General features: G+C 45.2%; 1 protein-coding gene across 5 annotated transcripts in view; it reads right to left on the reverse strand.

Moving 5' to 3' along the window:
* NFATC2 (nuclear factor of activated T cells 2) overlaps nucleotides 1-18,090 on the reverse strand; it is a 102,173-nt gene that overhangs the window by 51,298 nt on the left and 32,785 nt on the right. For all 5 annotated transcript variants that reach the window (XM_056354331.1, XM_056354329.1, XM_056354327.1 and 2 more), the window contains exons 4-6: nucleotides 13,611-13,813; nucleotides 11,433-11,605; nucleotides 760-900 (exon numbers count right to left, since the gene is read on the reverse strand). In XM_056354331.1, the coding sequence (XP_056210306.1) occupies nucleotides 760-900; nucleotides 11,433-11,605; nucleotides 13,611-13,813 (517 nt within the window). The remainder of the gene's footprint in view (nucleotides 1-759; nucleotides 901-11,432; nucleotides 11,606-13,610; nucleotides 13,814-18,090) is intronic.

An 18,090-nucleotide genomic window follows, 5' to 3' on the forward strand; every position in this document is an offset into this window, starting at 1 on the left:
ACTTGGGACCGTCTTGTACTAGCTCTGTGCAAGTAGAGCAAGTGAGCAGACAAGACGAAGAGAGAGAGAATCTACAATCTGCCACCCATTCCCCCTTCATCGTTGCTCAAGAGCTAGCAAAATCACCTGAAAACTTTGTCAGAAAAAACTTTTAAAAGAAGCAGTTCTAATGGAAAAAAGGTAGCACTGGGCTGTAACGGGGCTTTTCTCTTTGAATTGAATCTGATTTGGTTTGCTACACTCTCAGCCTATATAAAAAGACCTGAAAAAATACGGAAGATCAAGTGATGTATTCCTGTATTTCAGTATGTGTATAAAAATAATTTTACTTTGATATAAAAAATACACACCGTATACATTTTCCCCCACAGACTTCTAAAGCGGAGACAACACAGTCTTTGCCCGTAGTTCAATAAAATCTTCATTTCCATTATGATTTCTACAATAGCGTTCACTGAACATGAGATCAAACAAGCACAGAGGAAAATGTAATGGTGATCCTGTTTCTTTGACAACACATCCTGTTCCTGATTCCCAGTGTCTGTATTTTTGTGAATCAATAACACAAATATTTGTACCCGAGTCTAATTTTACTCACATGGTTAATCAAGTGATTTGGTTTTACTTACATGAACTTGAATGGGATTACTCAGTCGAGTAGAGTTACTCACGAGCACAAATCTTAGGATGAGACGAGACACAACAGCACTACAGATCTGTCTTATCCTATCAGGGAAAGTTAGAAAAAAAATGCCTTACCTGATGTTTTTTCTGTGAACACCACCTTGGACTCTGCTGTGAAATTCTGCCCTGTCAGGATCATCTGTTGTCCTCCATAAACGAGGCAGCTATCAATGTCTTGTCTTTCAACCATTGGAAGTTCATGAGCAGACCTTTGGGCTGTGGACAAATTGCAGACATGAATGAAACCAACTCCATTTTACCAGGACTTTCCAAATCTTCCCAGAACTGTCCACAGATCGATCTTGTCATCGTTACCATCCGTTGACTGCCAAAGCAGCTTCTCCAGGGTGCTAAATTTAGGTTTGAGAGGGAAAAATAAACTTACTCAAGGCATTTTATTTGGAAACATTCAGGAGCTGGCTGCAGCGTTTCAGCTGTGCTGGCCTTACTCCTTGTCCTTGAGAAAGGACAGCTTGGATGAATGAGCTGGAACTTGCCCATGCCTTTTTCCAAATAAATGGCCAAATTTTCAAGTGCAGGCACACTACCACCCTGGAGCCCAAAAATTCCACCTGCAGAGAGGATTCCACTGAATAACACTGAATTCCTTCAGGGGAAAAAAAATAATAAAAAAAAAAAGACAAAACCAACATCAGCTACAAAAGCCCACTGCCTCCTACAGAACAGGGACTAGGCTGGGCCTGGAACAGAACGTTTGGCAACAAAAGCACCATCTCCATGTGCAGGCACTGAGCCTTGTGCACACAAGAGGGGCAATCACAAAGCCACATTTGCGAGCAGGAATGGACTACTGCAGCCTGGGCTCTTTGCAAACATGTTTTGCAGAGGCCTGAACGTCTGAGGAGCAGGGCCCCGTGTTGCAGGCTGAGTTTGATTATAAAAGGCAAGGAAAGAAAAGGTAGGGCAGAATCCAGAGAGACATGTATGTGATCAAGGATTTCTAAGGTCTTTACTGTTCTTGGCCACAAACTTGGAGCATGACTTTGGCAAGTTATTCTCTCTTTCCCCAGCCAGAAAACCAGATAGCACCATCTCTCAACCTACTTTCTTCTCATCCCATTAAAACAGCCATTTGCATGGTCAGAAAAGCTTCGGAGAATCCCAGTCACCATCCCTACAAGCCCATTCCAACTGTTTGCTAACAAGCGTCAGGAGCCGAAGAAAGTGAAGATGTGAGAACTGTTCTCTGTAACGCAGACAGCTGGAAGATATCATGAGCTTCCCTGTGACCAGACCAGGTGGGCAGCAGTTTGGGTCTGGTGAACTGCGAGTTCATGACCTGCACTCAAACTCCTCCAGATTCATCCACCCCAACTGGAAAGGCCTCTAGAGGATGCCGCTCATCTACTTAACAGCTGCCTTGGCTGGATTTTAACTTTCTTTGACAAACAGCCTGCTCCCAAGAGACCCTGAGCACTTGTGTCTTCCCTTCACCAAACACCATTGGCTGCCGAGCCAAAAATAAGGAATTATTATCCTATATGTTCAGTCCCGGCCCTCCACTCACACACAGGCAAGGCTGTGCTTTCTGTGACCTGGTCCCAGCACCGTTTTACTGCTGTGCAACCTTTAGAAAGCCAAAAACCCACCAGCTCTTGGCCACGGTGAGAGCTGTACGAATCCCCTCAGCACATGAAGAATATTTGGTGGGAAAATACAAGCATTAAACCTTTCAGACAGGTGTCTGTAGAAATGGGGAGCAACTTTTCTAACAAGGACAAGCTCAGCTGAACCCTTTCTGCCAGTCATGACAGAGTTTTTTCTCTTGTTAAAAATACAGATAATTCAGTATTTGTAACTTTACTGTGCCATTTGAGAGGCATTTTTGGAAATCTATTTAAAACAACCTTATGACTCATTGTTCCCTTCAAATATATAAAAACAGCTGGGCTAAGATACTGCCAATTAAGAATATACATTCAGATTATTTTCACAGAAGCTGCTAATTTCTTTCACATGGCTGTATGATTAATTCCTTTCCCTAAATTCTCAAAATTTTGATGAATTCATAATTGGATTTATCACAAACACAGATCTGTAACCTCAAAGGCTTAAGAGTAAATAGCAATCATCAAAAACATTCCTACAACAGTCAAAAGAAAATTAATTTCAACTTTGCCTTGGATGTTGTTTATTCCTATTCAATCCCCAACTTTCACTCCTAATGCATCCCAAGTCATCAAAATTCCAGATTTAACCTACATCTCCAGACTTCAGTGTATTAATAGAGAGCTTTGTACCTGACATCCCACAGACCAGTGGTTCTCAAGGCTTTTTCAGGACGAGGAAGGACAAATTTTAGCCTGGAAATAACTGTCTGACTCATCTTAATTACATTTGGATCTCAGCAAGCTGGAAATCACTGCTGAAGACCAAGCCTCTGTCCAACTTCCATAGAGCGCAGTGTTTGTGTATGCTGCGACCTACCAGGGAGCCGGGGAGGACAGCCGGTTCACTGGGAACGTGCATCCCAGCTCTTAGGAAATGCCAAAACCCCTTCTGCCATCCTCAGCCGAGCTGGGACAGCCTCAGCAGCACTGCCTGGAAGCCTGCGATGGGCAGAGGTGTTCCCCGATGCAGCTCCGTGCTGCCACAGCCCCATGGCCAGTAGCAGCCAGGCTGATGCGGAGCTGTGTTCTGGGATGGCTACACACCAGCAGGCTACAGGCATCTCTAAAACTGCTTCTGCCCTGACCCAGATTTGGGTGTACAAAACTTGTAGGTGTACAAAACTTGTGCATGCTTTATACGTGCTGCAGAATAACACCATTTGGAATTGTTTTAGCTGACTTTCTTAAAGCAGATAGCATGCTAAAGGAAAAGGTGGAGGAATATAGGTAACTACCAAGCACCAAGTTTCCTCTGTCCCATTCGCCTGCACTCTTCTCCTCCCACTTGGTGGTTTGCAAACCCTTTTCTAAAAAAAAACACTTTTCACTTCCAAGATATTTTTTTTTACCCAGGCCCATAAGAAGGTTTCAGCCCATTCCCCATTTCCACCAGTAATGAGTCTCAAGGTTCAGTGTGGAGCTGCCTCAGTAGGGTTACTTTTTTTTGCTCTGCAAGAAATATTAATTGCCAATAAATCTCCTTCCTCTAAGGCTCATGATGGGTGGACTGCATGCAGTAATTTCACACTATTCCTTCTCTTCCCCCAGGGGTTGGCACTTCATAAAGTGACCTACAGCTACTGGAGTTTATGAGCTTTGAATAAACAAAACACTGTTGATTTAACCAGTTGGGGTGTTTACTTTCAATAGCAACAGTTACTGACATAAGGCAGCAAAGCAAATGCTATAGAAATACTCACACTTGGCCTGAAGCAGTGTGTCAACCTATTAACAGGGGACATTATTTTTCTATTTTATTTGACTGTCTGCAAATCAAGATGTCATGGATACATGGTGCCAAGAAATACAATGCATGCAGCAACATAAGAGAAAGAGAGCTGCTGTCTCAGAGCGTTGCAGCACCTCCAGCGAGGCTCAGTCTGGGAGGGGAGCAGCCCCTGAGCTGCCACCCCTGCCCGTGCCACCCGGCAGGCCCACTGCTACCCACAGCCCACCCAGGCTCGCCTGCACCCGCTGCACGGGCACAGGGTGCTTGTCGGGGGCTGAGACACTATCTCCTTCCCTATGCCAGCAGGTGGAGGGAAGGTTTAGAAGGCCTGATCCTCTGGGTCAGCAGGCTGAATGCTTCACATGGGATGCACAAGCCTGGAGGCTGACTGTAAGGAAGTGGGCCAAGGCAGGGCAAAGGTGTTTCTGGCTTCTCCACCTGCCCGCAGCACCCATAACCATCCCTTTTTCAGCAGAGAGGCTATTGGGTTTCTAAAAAAAAAAAAAAAAAGGGATTATTTTGAGACAACTAATTACCTGGATAAGTCTGTTGTGGCTCCAAATCTCCCCCAGGAGAGTGTTGCCCATTGCTGCTAGCAGGTTCCAAGTGACAACCTCAGTTGTATTCCCTAATGTGCTCCTTAGGTAATCCCAGATCCACCTGAGTGCCCCTTTTGCTCCGTGCCACCCAGCTCTCCCCATCAGCACTCCTCCCGCACGCATCTTCAGGGACAAGCAGTTCTCGCCCTGCCTGAGCATCGTGTTTCCTTCCACCAGCTTGGAGGGCTTCCAAGTGCAGCCCTGTCTTGCCCAAAAGCTGACTCGTTTTATGAAAAGCCTTAACTGACGCTAAATGTCTCTTAACAGCCTCCAGAGAGGAACAGTCTCAGCAATCTCTCTCCCGCATGTGCAATATGGATGAGGGCTGGATCGGGTAATGTAAGCCAAGCAAAAACACTAACGTGATTTGCCTCTCAGGAGGAACGGGCTTGTGAACTCTGCGCAGGGCAGTGCGGGTCTGACCGACACTTCCAGGGCAGAGATACTCTACAGCCTCCGTGTATCCACGCACCATCTCAGTGCCACCTTCTGCAGGGTGGCTGGAAGCCTCCGTGAAAACCTCTGTGTAAATAGAGTCAAAAGAATAGCTGCTGGAGTCAAATCTGCTCTATGCTGTCTTTCTGACACCTGCAGCACTGGATCCAGAGCTTAGCCACAGCTGGCTAGCGTTCAGGACAGATCTTACCCTGGGCAATCACAAGAAGCAGGATTGAGGCTCACCTGCGGCAAAGCTAGCATTACCTCAAATTGCCATCACAAGCCAAGTAAAACCAAAAATGTGGCTACTTAAAAGAGGTGGGGTCACAACTTGCACCCCCAGTGCAGTAGCCTCCCCAGGGCAGATGTCCAGGTCCCTCTTTGGACCCACCCTGTCCTTACCCTGCCCAGGGCAGCCCCAGCCCATCTCAGCTTGCTGGAAGCCTTCAAGCTGGGATTCACCATGTCTGACATGTCTTTCCAAAGCACCAAAGGCTCTTGGCTCTAACCACTGATTTCTGTTGGATCTGAGAAGAGCAGATAGAGCTGGGAGTCTGGTGCTAAAAAAAAACCAAACCCTAGAAGCAATAGCAGAGGCATAATTTGTTGTGGGATTAATTCTTCCACCTCAGTGCAAACCTTAATGAGCCAAAGTAAGTATTTCATTCCTGCTGTCACACTCTGTTTATTTACCACAAGCTGCCTGCCTGTGGTAGGACTGATAGGATAAGAGCTCCTGTGCCCAACGCTTATCCAACGCATTAATGTCCTGAGAGACTTTGATCTCATCCATCACAGGCTGAAGTGCCCTGAGCTTTCTGGTGGGACAAGGGGCAAAGGCTGGGGAGCTGCAGTATGGGAGCCAGGGGAGGACCAAGGGCAGGAGACACCTTTAGCAGGCAGGTAGCCATCAGCAAGGTCCCCTAGAGAGCAGCAGTCTTCTAATGGGTGGGATGCAATGATTCACCTCCTGGTAGGAGTATGGGACAGTGGATGGCTTAAGTGAGGATCAAGTAAATAAAGCAAATTTCCAACCCTCGTGATTAGATGGGAAACCTTGGAAATGTGATCTAAACGCTGTGAAAAGAAGAACCCAGTATGAATGACAACAGTTTCCAGTTTGTTGCCAGCAAGACTTAATCAGCAGTTTGTGCAGAGCCATCCAAGAAAAAAGCACCAAAAATAGAGGGCTTTTCTCCACCTTCTTCCCTGCACATAATTTATGATGTCCTTACGAAGGAGGAGTGACAAGCACTGATGGCAGTAGTGTCAGATAAGTATGATACTTTCTATGAACTGCAGCCAGCTCACCAAACCAGCGTGTGATTAATGACAGGAAAACCATGGCCTCGGTTCACTTGTCTGTCAATCATCTCTGTGGGTATGCACAGCACTTCCCTTTAATCCCTTGTGGAGGAGATCCACCGAGCTTAAATTATGCTCGGAAATCCATGCTCTGCGTAATATGCTGGGGTGCTTGCTTTTACCAACAGCCATATTGCAAACACAAAAAGTAAACAGGAGTTTATCCTCGCAGCAAGGCTTGCAGAGCCTGCTAAAAGGGCAGGCATTTTCCTTCTGTCTGACTCAGACTTTCCAGACTGAAATATTTCGGTTGCACATTAGACGTGGCAAATGTTGACAGAATTAGCTTCTAACTTCTGTGCTTTAGGAGAGAGAAAAAATTCACTTCAGAAAAAGCACTATTTTTTGTGTCAGCTGTATTTACAGCAAACTGTGTGAGTGTCTTGAAATGAAAGGGGCAAAAAATAGCCTTTAATTCAACTGGAAACCACGCTACTCTCATAATAATCATGGTTTATGGTTAAACCTGCACATGGGTATCTCCCATGTGCAAAGAGACCATTTGTTTCAGCCTTTTTATCTCAATAAACTAGGGTTTCTTCTTGCCTGCCATTGTATTCCAACCAGCACAACTCCCAGTCGAGGAAAAAGCACTCGCTGGTTTGCCAAGACAACATTCTTTTACATGACTAGCTCTTTCCTCTGTAGTTATTAATGTGTCACATATCATAGGCTCAGATTGTCTAATATTATGGGAAAATCTACTAGAAGGAGAGAAAAATAAAGGAAACTTCCAGGGAAATTGATTAAAGGGAAATAAGATATTTTACCCAATTTAGTGGAACAAAATATGGTCAATAATAGAAACTATTTAAATTCCTCAGATGGACACACAGTTCTTTAGCAATAAGTTTTGTTTGTTTTGTTTTTTTACCACCTCGGAATATTTATTATAAGAACAAGATTTCAGACTTCTCTCGTGCCAAGTGCAACTGTTTGCATTTTAAGGGATTCATGAGCACAGCTTTGTATCAGCCAACACGGATTATACGAAACACAAACTGTGACACACATCGGGAGAGTTTAACCAGGTTTCGTTAGAAGAAAAACTGTGACACAGCGTGGATGGTACTGCCAAGCCTACACTCACATCTCGCAGACACTTGCATAAAGCAGTCTTTGGTTGCAGACAGCATGGACTAAACCAAGCTGCCTTGCAGGTGCTTATGTGGCAGCTCTGACCTCCCTTCAGTACTGCTCCTTCTCTGCTCCGTGGATGCTTCAGCCCAGGGTTAGAAACAAAACTCCAGAGACCAATCACTCACTGACAAATGAGTTCCAGCTCATAGTGAAAAGTAAATCAAAGCGAATCAATAGAACTAATGTTACAGAAATTATCTTAACAGTTTGAAAATAATGATCAGGTCAGCAAACAGCAAACCCCTCCACGGGCAATGCGCCAAGTGGCTTCTCATTATTAGGGCAGTATTTGAAGGGACAAGTTAACTCCGTAACTCTTCACACCTGCAATTTCACCATCGTCTGTGACAGCAGCCCTGTGACAGCCCTGCCTGGCCCAACACGAGCTCACCTGCACGAGCCGGCTTATGCCTGTGCCTAAAGCACGGAGCTGCACAAGCAGGGACGGACACCGGGGCATGCACAGCTGCAGTAGGACTAACAGCGCCGAGGTGCGCAGGGGTGCGCAGGCAGGGAGCGGGGCCAAGCAGCACGCTGCTGCATGGGCCCATTGGCTGTGCATCCTGGGGTCACCTCATGTAGTGCCTCTGGTGCTTGCTGCCGTTTCATGGACTGAGCACGGAGGAAGGGATTTTTCTCAACTTTCCAGCACCACACCTCCAAGACAGTGGCTTTTTAACCCTAAGTAAGTGATGGCCTGTTGCTACAATTATCAGAGGGCTTTCAAATACCTTTGCCTCCTCAGTGGCTTCAGAACGAATCAACAGGCAACAGGAGAAATAATCTGCAAGCTGCTGAAGGCGCAGGCTTGTCTGGATATGAGGTCGATTTTAAGCATAACTGATCATTTAACAACATACCACCTCCTTGGTCCTCCCACACAGCTGCCTGGGGAGGAACTTGCTCCGGATGATGCTTTGAACCTGTGAAATCCCCTCCTAAAACCTGTCAAGTGCCGAATGTGACACAGATGAGGTGGAACAAAATCGCCCCGTGAAAAGCAGATACTTCACAGTTCTTGCTTCATTGCAGCTAATGATCTGCTGACACCGGTGGGAGTTTTCAGCCAGGATCAGCCTCTGCTGAGGAGAGTGCTCAGATATTCTGTTGGTAGCAACAGTGCTCTCAGGGGAACCCCACTGGTAGGGAAATGGACAGTTATCTTAGAGCTGCTACTTACTAAGGCTTTCCCGGTGGGATATTACTAACAGCTACCAGACAGGAGAGACCCCGAGGATAAGGGCTCCCAGGTGCCCATGTCAAAAAAAAACGAAAAGTGAACAAAGGATCCAAAAAAAAAAGAGAGAATCCCAGCAGCATGTGAAGGTGAGAGGTGGGACACAAAGAGAAAAGCCACAGTGTGCCCCTTCTTGGCAGGGCACCTGAGCTTACCCGGGACTGTGAGCTCTGCAACATATGCACATTGGGAGACACTGAGATTACCATCTCCAGCATGATTTCGCCTGCATTACTAATGCTGGCTGAATCAACTGATGTTTTTAACCATCTTCCCAGAACTGGGCTGAGATCAGGAAGTACTACTGAAATGCAAAAACGTTGCTAACTATGCAAAAGGAAGAGGCTTATTACTCCAGATCACTTTATACGCTGCTTCCACGAGTTCAGAAAAGCACAGTCCTTAACATGTCTCTGCAAACTGCCAGTATATCCAGTATTCCAAAAACAAAACGTTTTTTTTTCCTTGGGGAACAAATAATTCTTTTCTTGTAGGAGCTTTGCTATCTGCTGTGCAGCCAATATTTTCATATTTTAATGATAAAAAAACATAAAAATAAACCATTTACACTGCTATCTCCACTCTTGGCTTTTTTATGCCCCTAAGACTCAACAAAGCAAACCTATCTCAGAATAAATGCCTACACATCTCAAACAAGCCATTGCAAACAGCAGTCATTGCACAGGCAACTCAGGTGTGCACATACAATTCAGAAAAATGTGATCTTACTCTGGAAACTGTGACTGGATTTCTGCTTGAGCGCTCTTCTCTTTGGTGATGGGCACAAATACAGTGTGCAATTGCAGAAGGGTCTTAGAAATGCCTGGCTAACTCATATTTGCTTTTCCTGTGGGAGAATTTGAGCAAGTGGGGTGTGATCCGCAGGGTTCCCTGCACGACCCAGGGACCATCCATTCTCTGCTCGGGACTCATGCTGTTTTGCTGTACAGTGACGTAGGAGTTACACCTGGAGTCTCCCCACCCGAGTAGTTCCCCATTGTAGGCAGGAATGGGCCGTTTCCACTCAAAAAATAAACTGAGGGAGAAGCCAGGTGATCCTTTGCCACAATTCCCTTCCTATCCACAGAAGCTGCAATTTACTGAACGCTTCCTTTAGCAAATGGGCCTTTGTTTTGGCAGGGACAGGTTTGGGGTGGAGGCCACTATTGTTTCAGCCATCTGGTCCCACAAAGGATCGTAACTGTTTCCTATGGAGAAAGGTGGTGGCTACTCCCACTGTTCTCCCTTCCCCATCACAGTGCCAGACCTCACTCCGTTGCTAAAATGCTCTGACAGTTGGTATCTTCTCATAAACGTTGCCAGGAGATCACACACATCCATCATCCTCTCCTTAGCCTTGCCTTGTTTATTCATTCCTACTGTTTTTTAAAAAGCTGCCATCAATAATTCAACTAGCCAGTTTCTCTTGATTTCCCATCCAAAGTTGACTCCTCTCTCTTCTTCTAACCAGTTGTTATTTAAGTAAAGCCTGCATCCCCATAAACAAAACTCACACATGAGAAACTTTTCAATGACTTTCTTCACACGATTTATGGCAAGACAGGTTCTGCTAATGAGGTGAGTCATTCAGCAAAGGGAGAGGAAAACTGTTCATTATGTATTTGTGAAATCCCCAAACCGCTAAAAAGGCACCATTTACCAACAAAAAGCATCACAGGATGCACACGAACCAGCAAAGTGGGTGGAGCCCTTCCAGAAATGACTGTGACACGGGAAAGGGGGGGGGGGGGGGGGGGGGGCACCTTGTCGGAGGCCTCACTTTCTCAGGATTCAGTACATTAAAATGAGTGGGAGGTGCAGGTTTCTCAGCTTACAAGCTTATAGGATTTGCCCCTCAGAAATCAAAAATGCAAGTTTTCTTCTGGCCCTCAGGGGAATACCAGAGCAACCCGGCCTTTCCCTGCTTCAGCTGCAGCCTGAGTTGTATACCTCTTTGCACTGACATCTAGAAAAAACAATAACCAGGATGCGCCTGAGCCTCAAAATCAAACATGTTTCCCCATTTCAGTTGTTCTCCTAGCACAGCTCAAATCAGAGGACTGCAGTCACTCCTTCAGCAGGCAGGACCGGCCACAGCGCTAGGATCTGGCCCATAGTTGAATTCAAAACATCCAAACACCTGCCAACTTGTGGACAAATTCTGGTTGTGCCTCCACTCAAAATAAAACCACTCGCAGGAAGGCAGGCAGCGTGCACACTCGGGCACAAACAGGGAGAACGTGTACACACCCCTACACACACATCCACGCTGGCTCCCTGCTCCCAGAAATGACCTGCTAGCCAGAGGGCTCCAGCAGCAACACGCTAATAAATAAATTCGCCGAAGCCCCGAAGTCCCTCACCGTCTTCACAAACGCTAAGCACTGCGAAGAGCCACCTGCCACCCAAGCTTGTGTCAGGAGAGGGAGTGCACACAGGTGAGAGCCACAGGTCACTCAAACGGTGGCACAGACAGAGACACTGGCTCCTTGCGTTTGCCAAGCTGAGCAGGTTTGGGGTTTTTCCCCTCAGTGCTAACCTGGAGCAGAGGGACAAGATGATCGTTGTTGCAAGAGATGGAGAAGGAGTAAATCTCAAGGGATACTTACAGCATTCGATGGGGTTTGATGCTGCTTGCAGAGAAATGATCCTGCCATTGGACTCGGGGATGTGCACGCGGAAAACAAGCCGGACGCGGGTGTTCTTCCGGCCGATGTCTGTCTCTCCCTTGCGCAGCTCGATGTCTGCATTCCTCAGCTTCAAAATCCCCGCACAGTCAATGCTGCCAAACACACACACCGTTTAGCTTAACATTCCTGCTCTCAAACAGCTTGGAAATAGGTGACAGTCAAGAGGATTAAGCTGTTTTGCTTCAACCTCCGGGTTAAAAGCACTTCCAAACACTTGTTCTGTGTAGGATCTAGATATGGCCATTTCAGCAGTTACAGGGGAAGAAATCCCGGACGTGGCGAGTGAGGGACACTGTTGGATCCCTCCCCAGAGAGTCTGGGCCCAGTGGCTCAGCATGTCCCAGGCACGTCCCAGCCAAGGGCTAGGGGTGGCCTTAACTCTGGCAACAGCAGAAGACAAACATCATCTCTAAACTTCATAACCCCGAGTCTTATTCCCCTCCAGTGCTAAGCACGAGTGTGCACAGTGGGGCAGGGAAAGTGATTCAGCACAAGGAGGGCACACAGGGCAGGCAACCAGCTGAGCCGGTGCCGCAGCCCTCGGTGAGCTGGGGACCATTAAAGCCTCCACCGCCCGCTCTACCAACAGCTCAGCACCGAGACTGCACAGCAGCTATTGCCTGCACGTGGGCAAATTAGTTCAGCTCCATGGAGAATCACAGCGGTTGAACCAGCTAATTGCGTGCACCACCCAGGCATGTTTTCCCCACGGTTTGTAATGCAAGCATTGAATTCATCTCTGAAGCAGGAACCAAACCGTTCTCTCCTACTTTTGGACAAACTAGGTGCTACTGCTAGAACTGGGCTCTCCAGCCCTGGCCCAGGTCACCATGTCATCCTCCAAAGCCCTGGGATGTTGGTCCCAGCCAAGGCAATAGCCTGGAAGAGCAGAAAATGGTTCTCCTGCACAAAGGGAGCATGTAGGGAGCAGAATGGGGCTGAGCAGCAACGAAATGTTTAAGATTGCTCAAACCAGCATTGCAACTGAATACTGGTGCAAGTGCAGGTTAACTTCCTAAGAGTCCAGCGTGACCTAGCAAACACGCCTGTCTACATTAAGAGAATGTGCCAATTAATATTTATAGAATCCGAGATCTTCAGCTCAGCAATAGTCCTTGGAGGGTGCAGTGAGCACCGTTATTAAACAGGCACTGCCAATCCATTTTGATACCAGTTTTAAAGACACTCATTTTTCTTCTTTTGATATGAATTAAAATCACATTTTGGGAGACCCCAAACTGTTTCCTTCCTACACCCACACTGTTTCTTGCCATTGCCTGTGTGCAGGGGTTTATTACTCCAGCGTTACTTGTAAGGAATGAGGTACATTTTCTGAAAAAAGATATAAAGAAAGAATGTAGAATTTGCGATGAAATAGAGGGGCTTAAAAACATAGCTGCTCTGCCAATTTTGTCAGTATCCTCTGAAGGATGGAGATACAGCTCTTCCCTCTGCAGAGCAATCACTCTCATGCTGCCTGGCACACATTCAAGCCTGAAGCTTCAGACTGGTGCCCACTTCATCCCTCTGCCTCCATAAAACTGGAAGAGGTAATATAGAAAAGATGTGCCTGTGCTTGCTTTTCTGTTAACCTATTACAACAAGAGAGCGCAATTCCATGGCCAGAGCACTTGGCTGAGCTCAGAAGAGATGTTTTCTATTCCAGTAAATGCTATAAAATGAATCGTACACCTTTCCTCCATTGTCTACTGCTCCTTGCTTCTCACTGTGTCCCTGCAGCATAAGGACTTGAGATATGAGTCTTGTTTTGCTTAGTGCCCTACAAACCCATTCTGACTTCGAAGATGAACGATGATTACAATATAGTCACCGCAATTGGGGTAAAGAGCAAAAATGCCTGCATGGTCACCTGATAAATGGTAACTCTTTAAGCATTTAACCCAGGTGCTTGCAACTGCTGCTCATGCTTTTGTAAAACAGGTCTTACACTCATATATCTTCCTGATGCTTTGGAAAGGGGAGTCCCTCCAGAGCAGGCATCATTATTCATTTAAGTGACTCCTTTCCAAAAAAGAAGGAACTTCATATGCCAATTTAATCCTGCTCAATTTTGCTAATAAAAAGAAATATGCTTACGTTGCTTTCATGTTGTTTTTGGGTTCCAATGGAATCTCTAAAACTTTGGTGTTGCCAATGATTTTTTCATAGCTGGTGGTGGTGACAGTTTTTCCTGTAATGCGATGGACTTGATAGAAAGCATGAGGTTTAAGTATCCGTTCGTCTGCTGTCCCAATGAAGATCTGAAGACCCAAGGGTTTGTTCTCCATGTAACCGTGAAGCTGGCAAGACATTAAAAATCTGTTATCGAACACAGAGCTTGAAATGCCTTCATGTCAGGAAACCAAGTAGATATACAGATATGGAGATATAGATATTCATAAAGGTATATGTAGTACAGACTCTTTCTCGCTCTCAGAGACAGACATCCTCTTAAGAGTATTTGCTGGAGTCCGTGATACATAGGGAAAGAAGACAATGGAAAGGATTTAATTAATGATGGTAATACTAAATATATCAAGAAGAAAAAAGAATATATTAAGAAGAAAAAATTCCAGACAAGCTCTCCATTACCAGAAATTGTTGGTTGTCAAAACAGATTGATAAAACCCCTCAAAAGATAAATTTCTGAGTACACTTGTTTAATTTGCAGTGACTGTTTCCTAAATGAGGTTCAAAAGATTTTTCTCTGTGCGGTGGATAAAGCTGGTAAGCTGCATTGACTCGTCACACCAGCAGCCTTGAGCAGCAGCAAACACAGCAAGGACAGAAGAAAGTCTCTTACTTGCATTTGGTATATACGTAGTACTCCCATATGCACCTTCTGCAGACCTTAGCAACGCTAATGGAAGATGCCCATTGACAGAGGGGCTTTAAATCAGTCCCTACGTGACATCCAACTTGGAAACCCTCGTTTCTCTCCAGCCTAACATTCAGTAGAATGACTTTGCCTCAGCTCAGCTTGTGATTCCTACTTCAACTGCAGTTAAAAAGTATTTCCCCCCCTAAACAGGAAGTATCTAGCAAATGTGTCTGCAATTTTGAGAACTGAAATGTTAAATGATGTATAAACATTTCAGAAATTAACGATCCCTGCCACATCCCCCTCTCTGGCCTTGGCACACGCAGTCTTGCCCCAGCTCACATCCATTTCAAATCCAGCTGGAAGGACTGTCCTTCCAACCTCTCACTTTGCTGACATCACCCTGAGCTTCACATCTCTCCAGCTTCCCCGTCTCCCTCATACCAGACATAAGGTGCCTGCCTTTATCGTCAAAGCTCTGCTCTTCTCTTTGCCCTCTCATCTCTCATTTTCTACCCAGTTATCAAAACCTATTTCCAAACTTCCCAAATCCAGCGCCAAACACCAGCATCAACTTCTTAGATACTCACAACATTGCATTTTCTGCCCATCAGCCTCCTCCCCCAGGGGGAATGTTCCCTTTTAGTATCTACATCTTCACCTGACAAATCTCCCTGTCTGCAGAATTCTTGAATAGTTGTAAACAGAAATACGTTCTTGGCCTCTTGAAATCACTTATGTGATTTCAACCAGCATTGAGTCGCTGCTCTTTAAAACTCATCCTTCCCTCAGCTGTTGGTTCACTTTCAGCCATTCCTCTTGCACTGCATTAAAATACTATCCGTACAGGTAGATGTGGGGTTTGGTCTGTCTGTACGGTACAAGGAGGTCTTAGTTACACGTAGAGACTGGGGCCTTTAGGGTTCAGGGACATAAACACACTCTTCTGTACTAAATAACGTTTATAAACAGCATTTGCTGCAAGAGAAGCAAGAAAGCCAGAATGCCTCCATAGGCCAGGCGACAAGGAAATTTCTCCTTCTTTATTAACATGCAAAATTACAAATAAACCATCCTAAATTTCTCACATAACCAAAAATGAAAACCAGACATTTATCTACCGCATTGCCAATGATCCAGCTGAAAGGGAACTTTATGGTCTGAGACATGCTAAATTTGTTTTCAATTACTCTGTCCAATTCAAAACCTTGATGAAGCCATACAAAGCAAATAGTACTGGAAGATCAGAGAAAAGGAAGATTAAGTTAATAGTATTCGTGGCCAAACTGGTGGGTTTTTTCTTTTTTCTTTTCACCAGTCAGCAGGAGGTATCTCTGCGTAGAAGGATTAATTCCCCCCTGGAAGGGGACCACATGCAGCATCAATGCAATCCTGGCAACCTTCCTTCAGTATGGCAAATGTAAAGCGACACTCACTCTTCTGAGCTATCATTACTCATCTAGCACATATTTGCGAGGCACACAAAGACAGGGTCTATGCCCCAGAGACCTTACAACCCAAGGGCCCGAATTTGCAGCCTCCACTCACATGAATAGCTCCATTGAAGTCAACAGGCTATAAGTATGGGTTGTGCAAGAAAGAATTACAGAATCCAGCCCAGCTGCAGCTCAGACACCTACGATAACTCACTCGCACAAGCGCTCTGGGAGATTGTGAGGAGGAAAAACAGGGTACGAGGCTCTGTGCAAACATGCCAGTTGGCTCTGGGAGCGAGGTGGAGGAGGAGCGGAGCTGGACTCCAAGCACAGGGGTTGGTATTGGAGAAGCCGTGTTGCCAAGAATGTGATAAATACGATGGCAGCCAAGGGGAGTTTTCGAAATGTATAGAGTGTATAGAAGATTAAAGGCAACAGAGGTCAAAATGACAGATCTGCCAGGAACAGGCATGAATGTAGGAATCGCCCCCCGTTTATCCATGGAGGACCATTAAGCCCAGGTCCTCTGGGAGCCATACTGAAACCCATCCTAGGTATGGTACTTTCAAACTCCAAGATTTCCTGGCCTTCAATGAAAAGCCATCTTGTCTTTACAAGGGGAGAGAGAGAAGAAGAGTAGTTTTTAAATACTGAGCATGTTTATTGTCATGTCTGACAGAGTAATTTGAGTAATTCTTCGTGGATCCAGCTAAGATGACAAGAGGATCCTTTGGACTGGAACAGTTACTACAGTGACAACAAAGCAGCTTTTGCTCTACCCTCTGTGTCTTGGCAGAACAAAATCCCAGAGTTACAGGTGGGAGACTGGAACGGAGGAAAACAGATAATAAATTACAAAAGAAAATTTGCCCCCAGTGAGCACAGTCAGTAGCAGCTACAACAGAACCAGCTACATACACAGTTTTTAATACTGGCCACCTTTAAAACTAATTTTAAGTGGTGTTTGCTCATGTACAGAATGAGTTCCCAAGGCAAAACTATTCATGGTCTTCTAATAATATGTATGTCTGTGGCTGTGTGTCTGTATAAATGTATACGCACTTCAAGAGAGAAATTGATTGTGTGCTCGTATGGCAATGTTTGTATCATCTGCTGGACAAGGAGGTACAAATCACAGTAAAAAGCCTTCTGGTCCTCCACAGGACCAGATTTTAAATTAATTGTCTGATCAGGGGAAGAAAGTAACATAATTATTTGGTAATTTATGGCATTATGGCAATGCTTTAGGATGACATCACTGTAAAATCAAAATAGCGTTATGAAACACAAATACAAAGAGAAAAATACATGTAAAAGAGTCAAGTATCCCCATCTGAAGGTGTGTGTCCTTTTCTTGAGTTAACTGATTATGTTTTAATGGATAATATAGGTGGTCATTTACCACAAGAATTTCCCTCAACCTTTTGCTTGCTAAGAACACATCAGAATGACTTAGGAACAAAAAATTAAGATGACAGCCCAAAGAAATGCTCCAGGAGCTTTAACATCAGCATTTTACAATCAGCTCTGCCAAAAACTTACTACATAGCTTTGGTCATGTCATATAACCTCTCTGTTTACCTGTAACAAGAACAGCGATGCTAACCCTACTTTGCAGGGATAGAAACAAGTTAATATTTTGTGCTGCATTTTTATATAGAAAAATTCATTGTGAGCTAGAATGAAAGCACACATTAAAGCTATGTTTCAGATACGTGTCTCTCCTTAAAACTGAACTATGAGTGACTGTTACTCTCAATAAACACTCACCTCCACTATGCTAGGTGGCTGCTTTAGTATTTAACCACAATGCTGATCTTTCCTTTGGCAGAGCAAAGGAGTAGAAATAACCCTTAAAGAACCCTACAGAGAAGTGAAGATGTAAAACATTTTTTAAATAATAACAACTTTGAAATGCATTTTTTCCTCCTTTAGCAACAATCAAGCCACTCTGAAGTCTCAGTTTTTCAGGTCTACTCTTCTGCTCATCTCAGGGAAGGGGGGCAGCGGCTCACCCTGCAGCTGCCCCGGGCTGGGTGGGTACAAACCCCGCAATGGCAGTTTCAGCAGCGATGAGAACAGAGGACCAGCCCTGTGCCAAGGTGTTCCTTTACTCTTTTTCACTCCTCTTTCCACGAAGAAAACGAAATCATCTGGATTTCGGTTTCAAGAGAGTGAGAATCAAGAAAGATTTATGAATACAGAACTCGGGGAGGAAATATTTTTGTGTATTATAAGGTGACCTACTCACAATAAAACTCCCCCAAACTGTATACAGATCGAGCTGGAAAAAAACCAACTCCTTTGAGTCACATTTGCC

The sequence above is a fragment of the Falco biarmicus genome, chromosome 10, assembly GCF_023638135.1.
Source record: "Falco biarmicus isolate bFalBia1 chromosome 10, bFalBia1.pri, whole genome shotgun sequence".
Classification (NCBI taxonomy): Eukaryota; Metazoa; Chordata; class Aves; order Falconiformes; family Falconidae; genus Falco; species Falco biarmicus.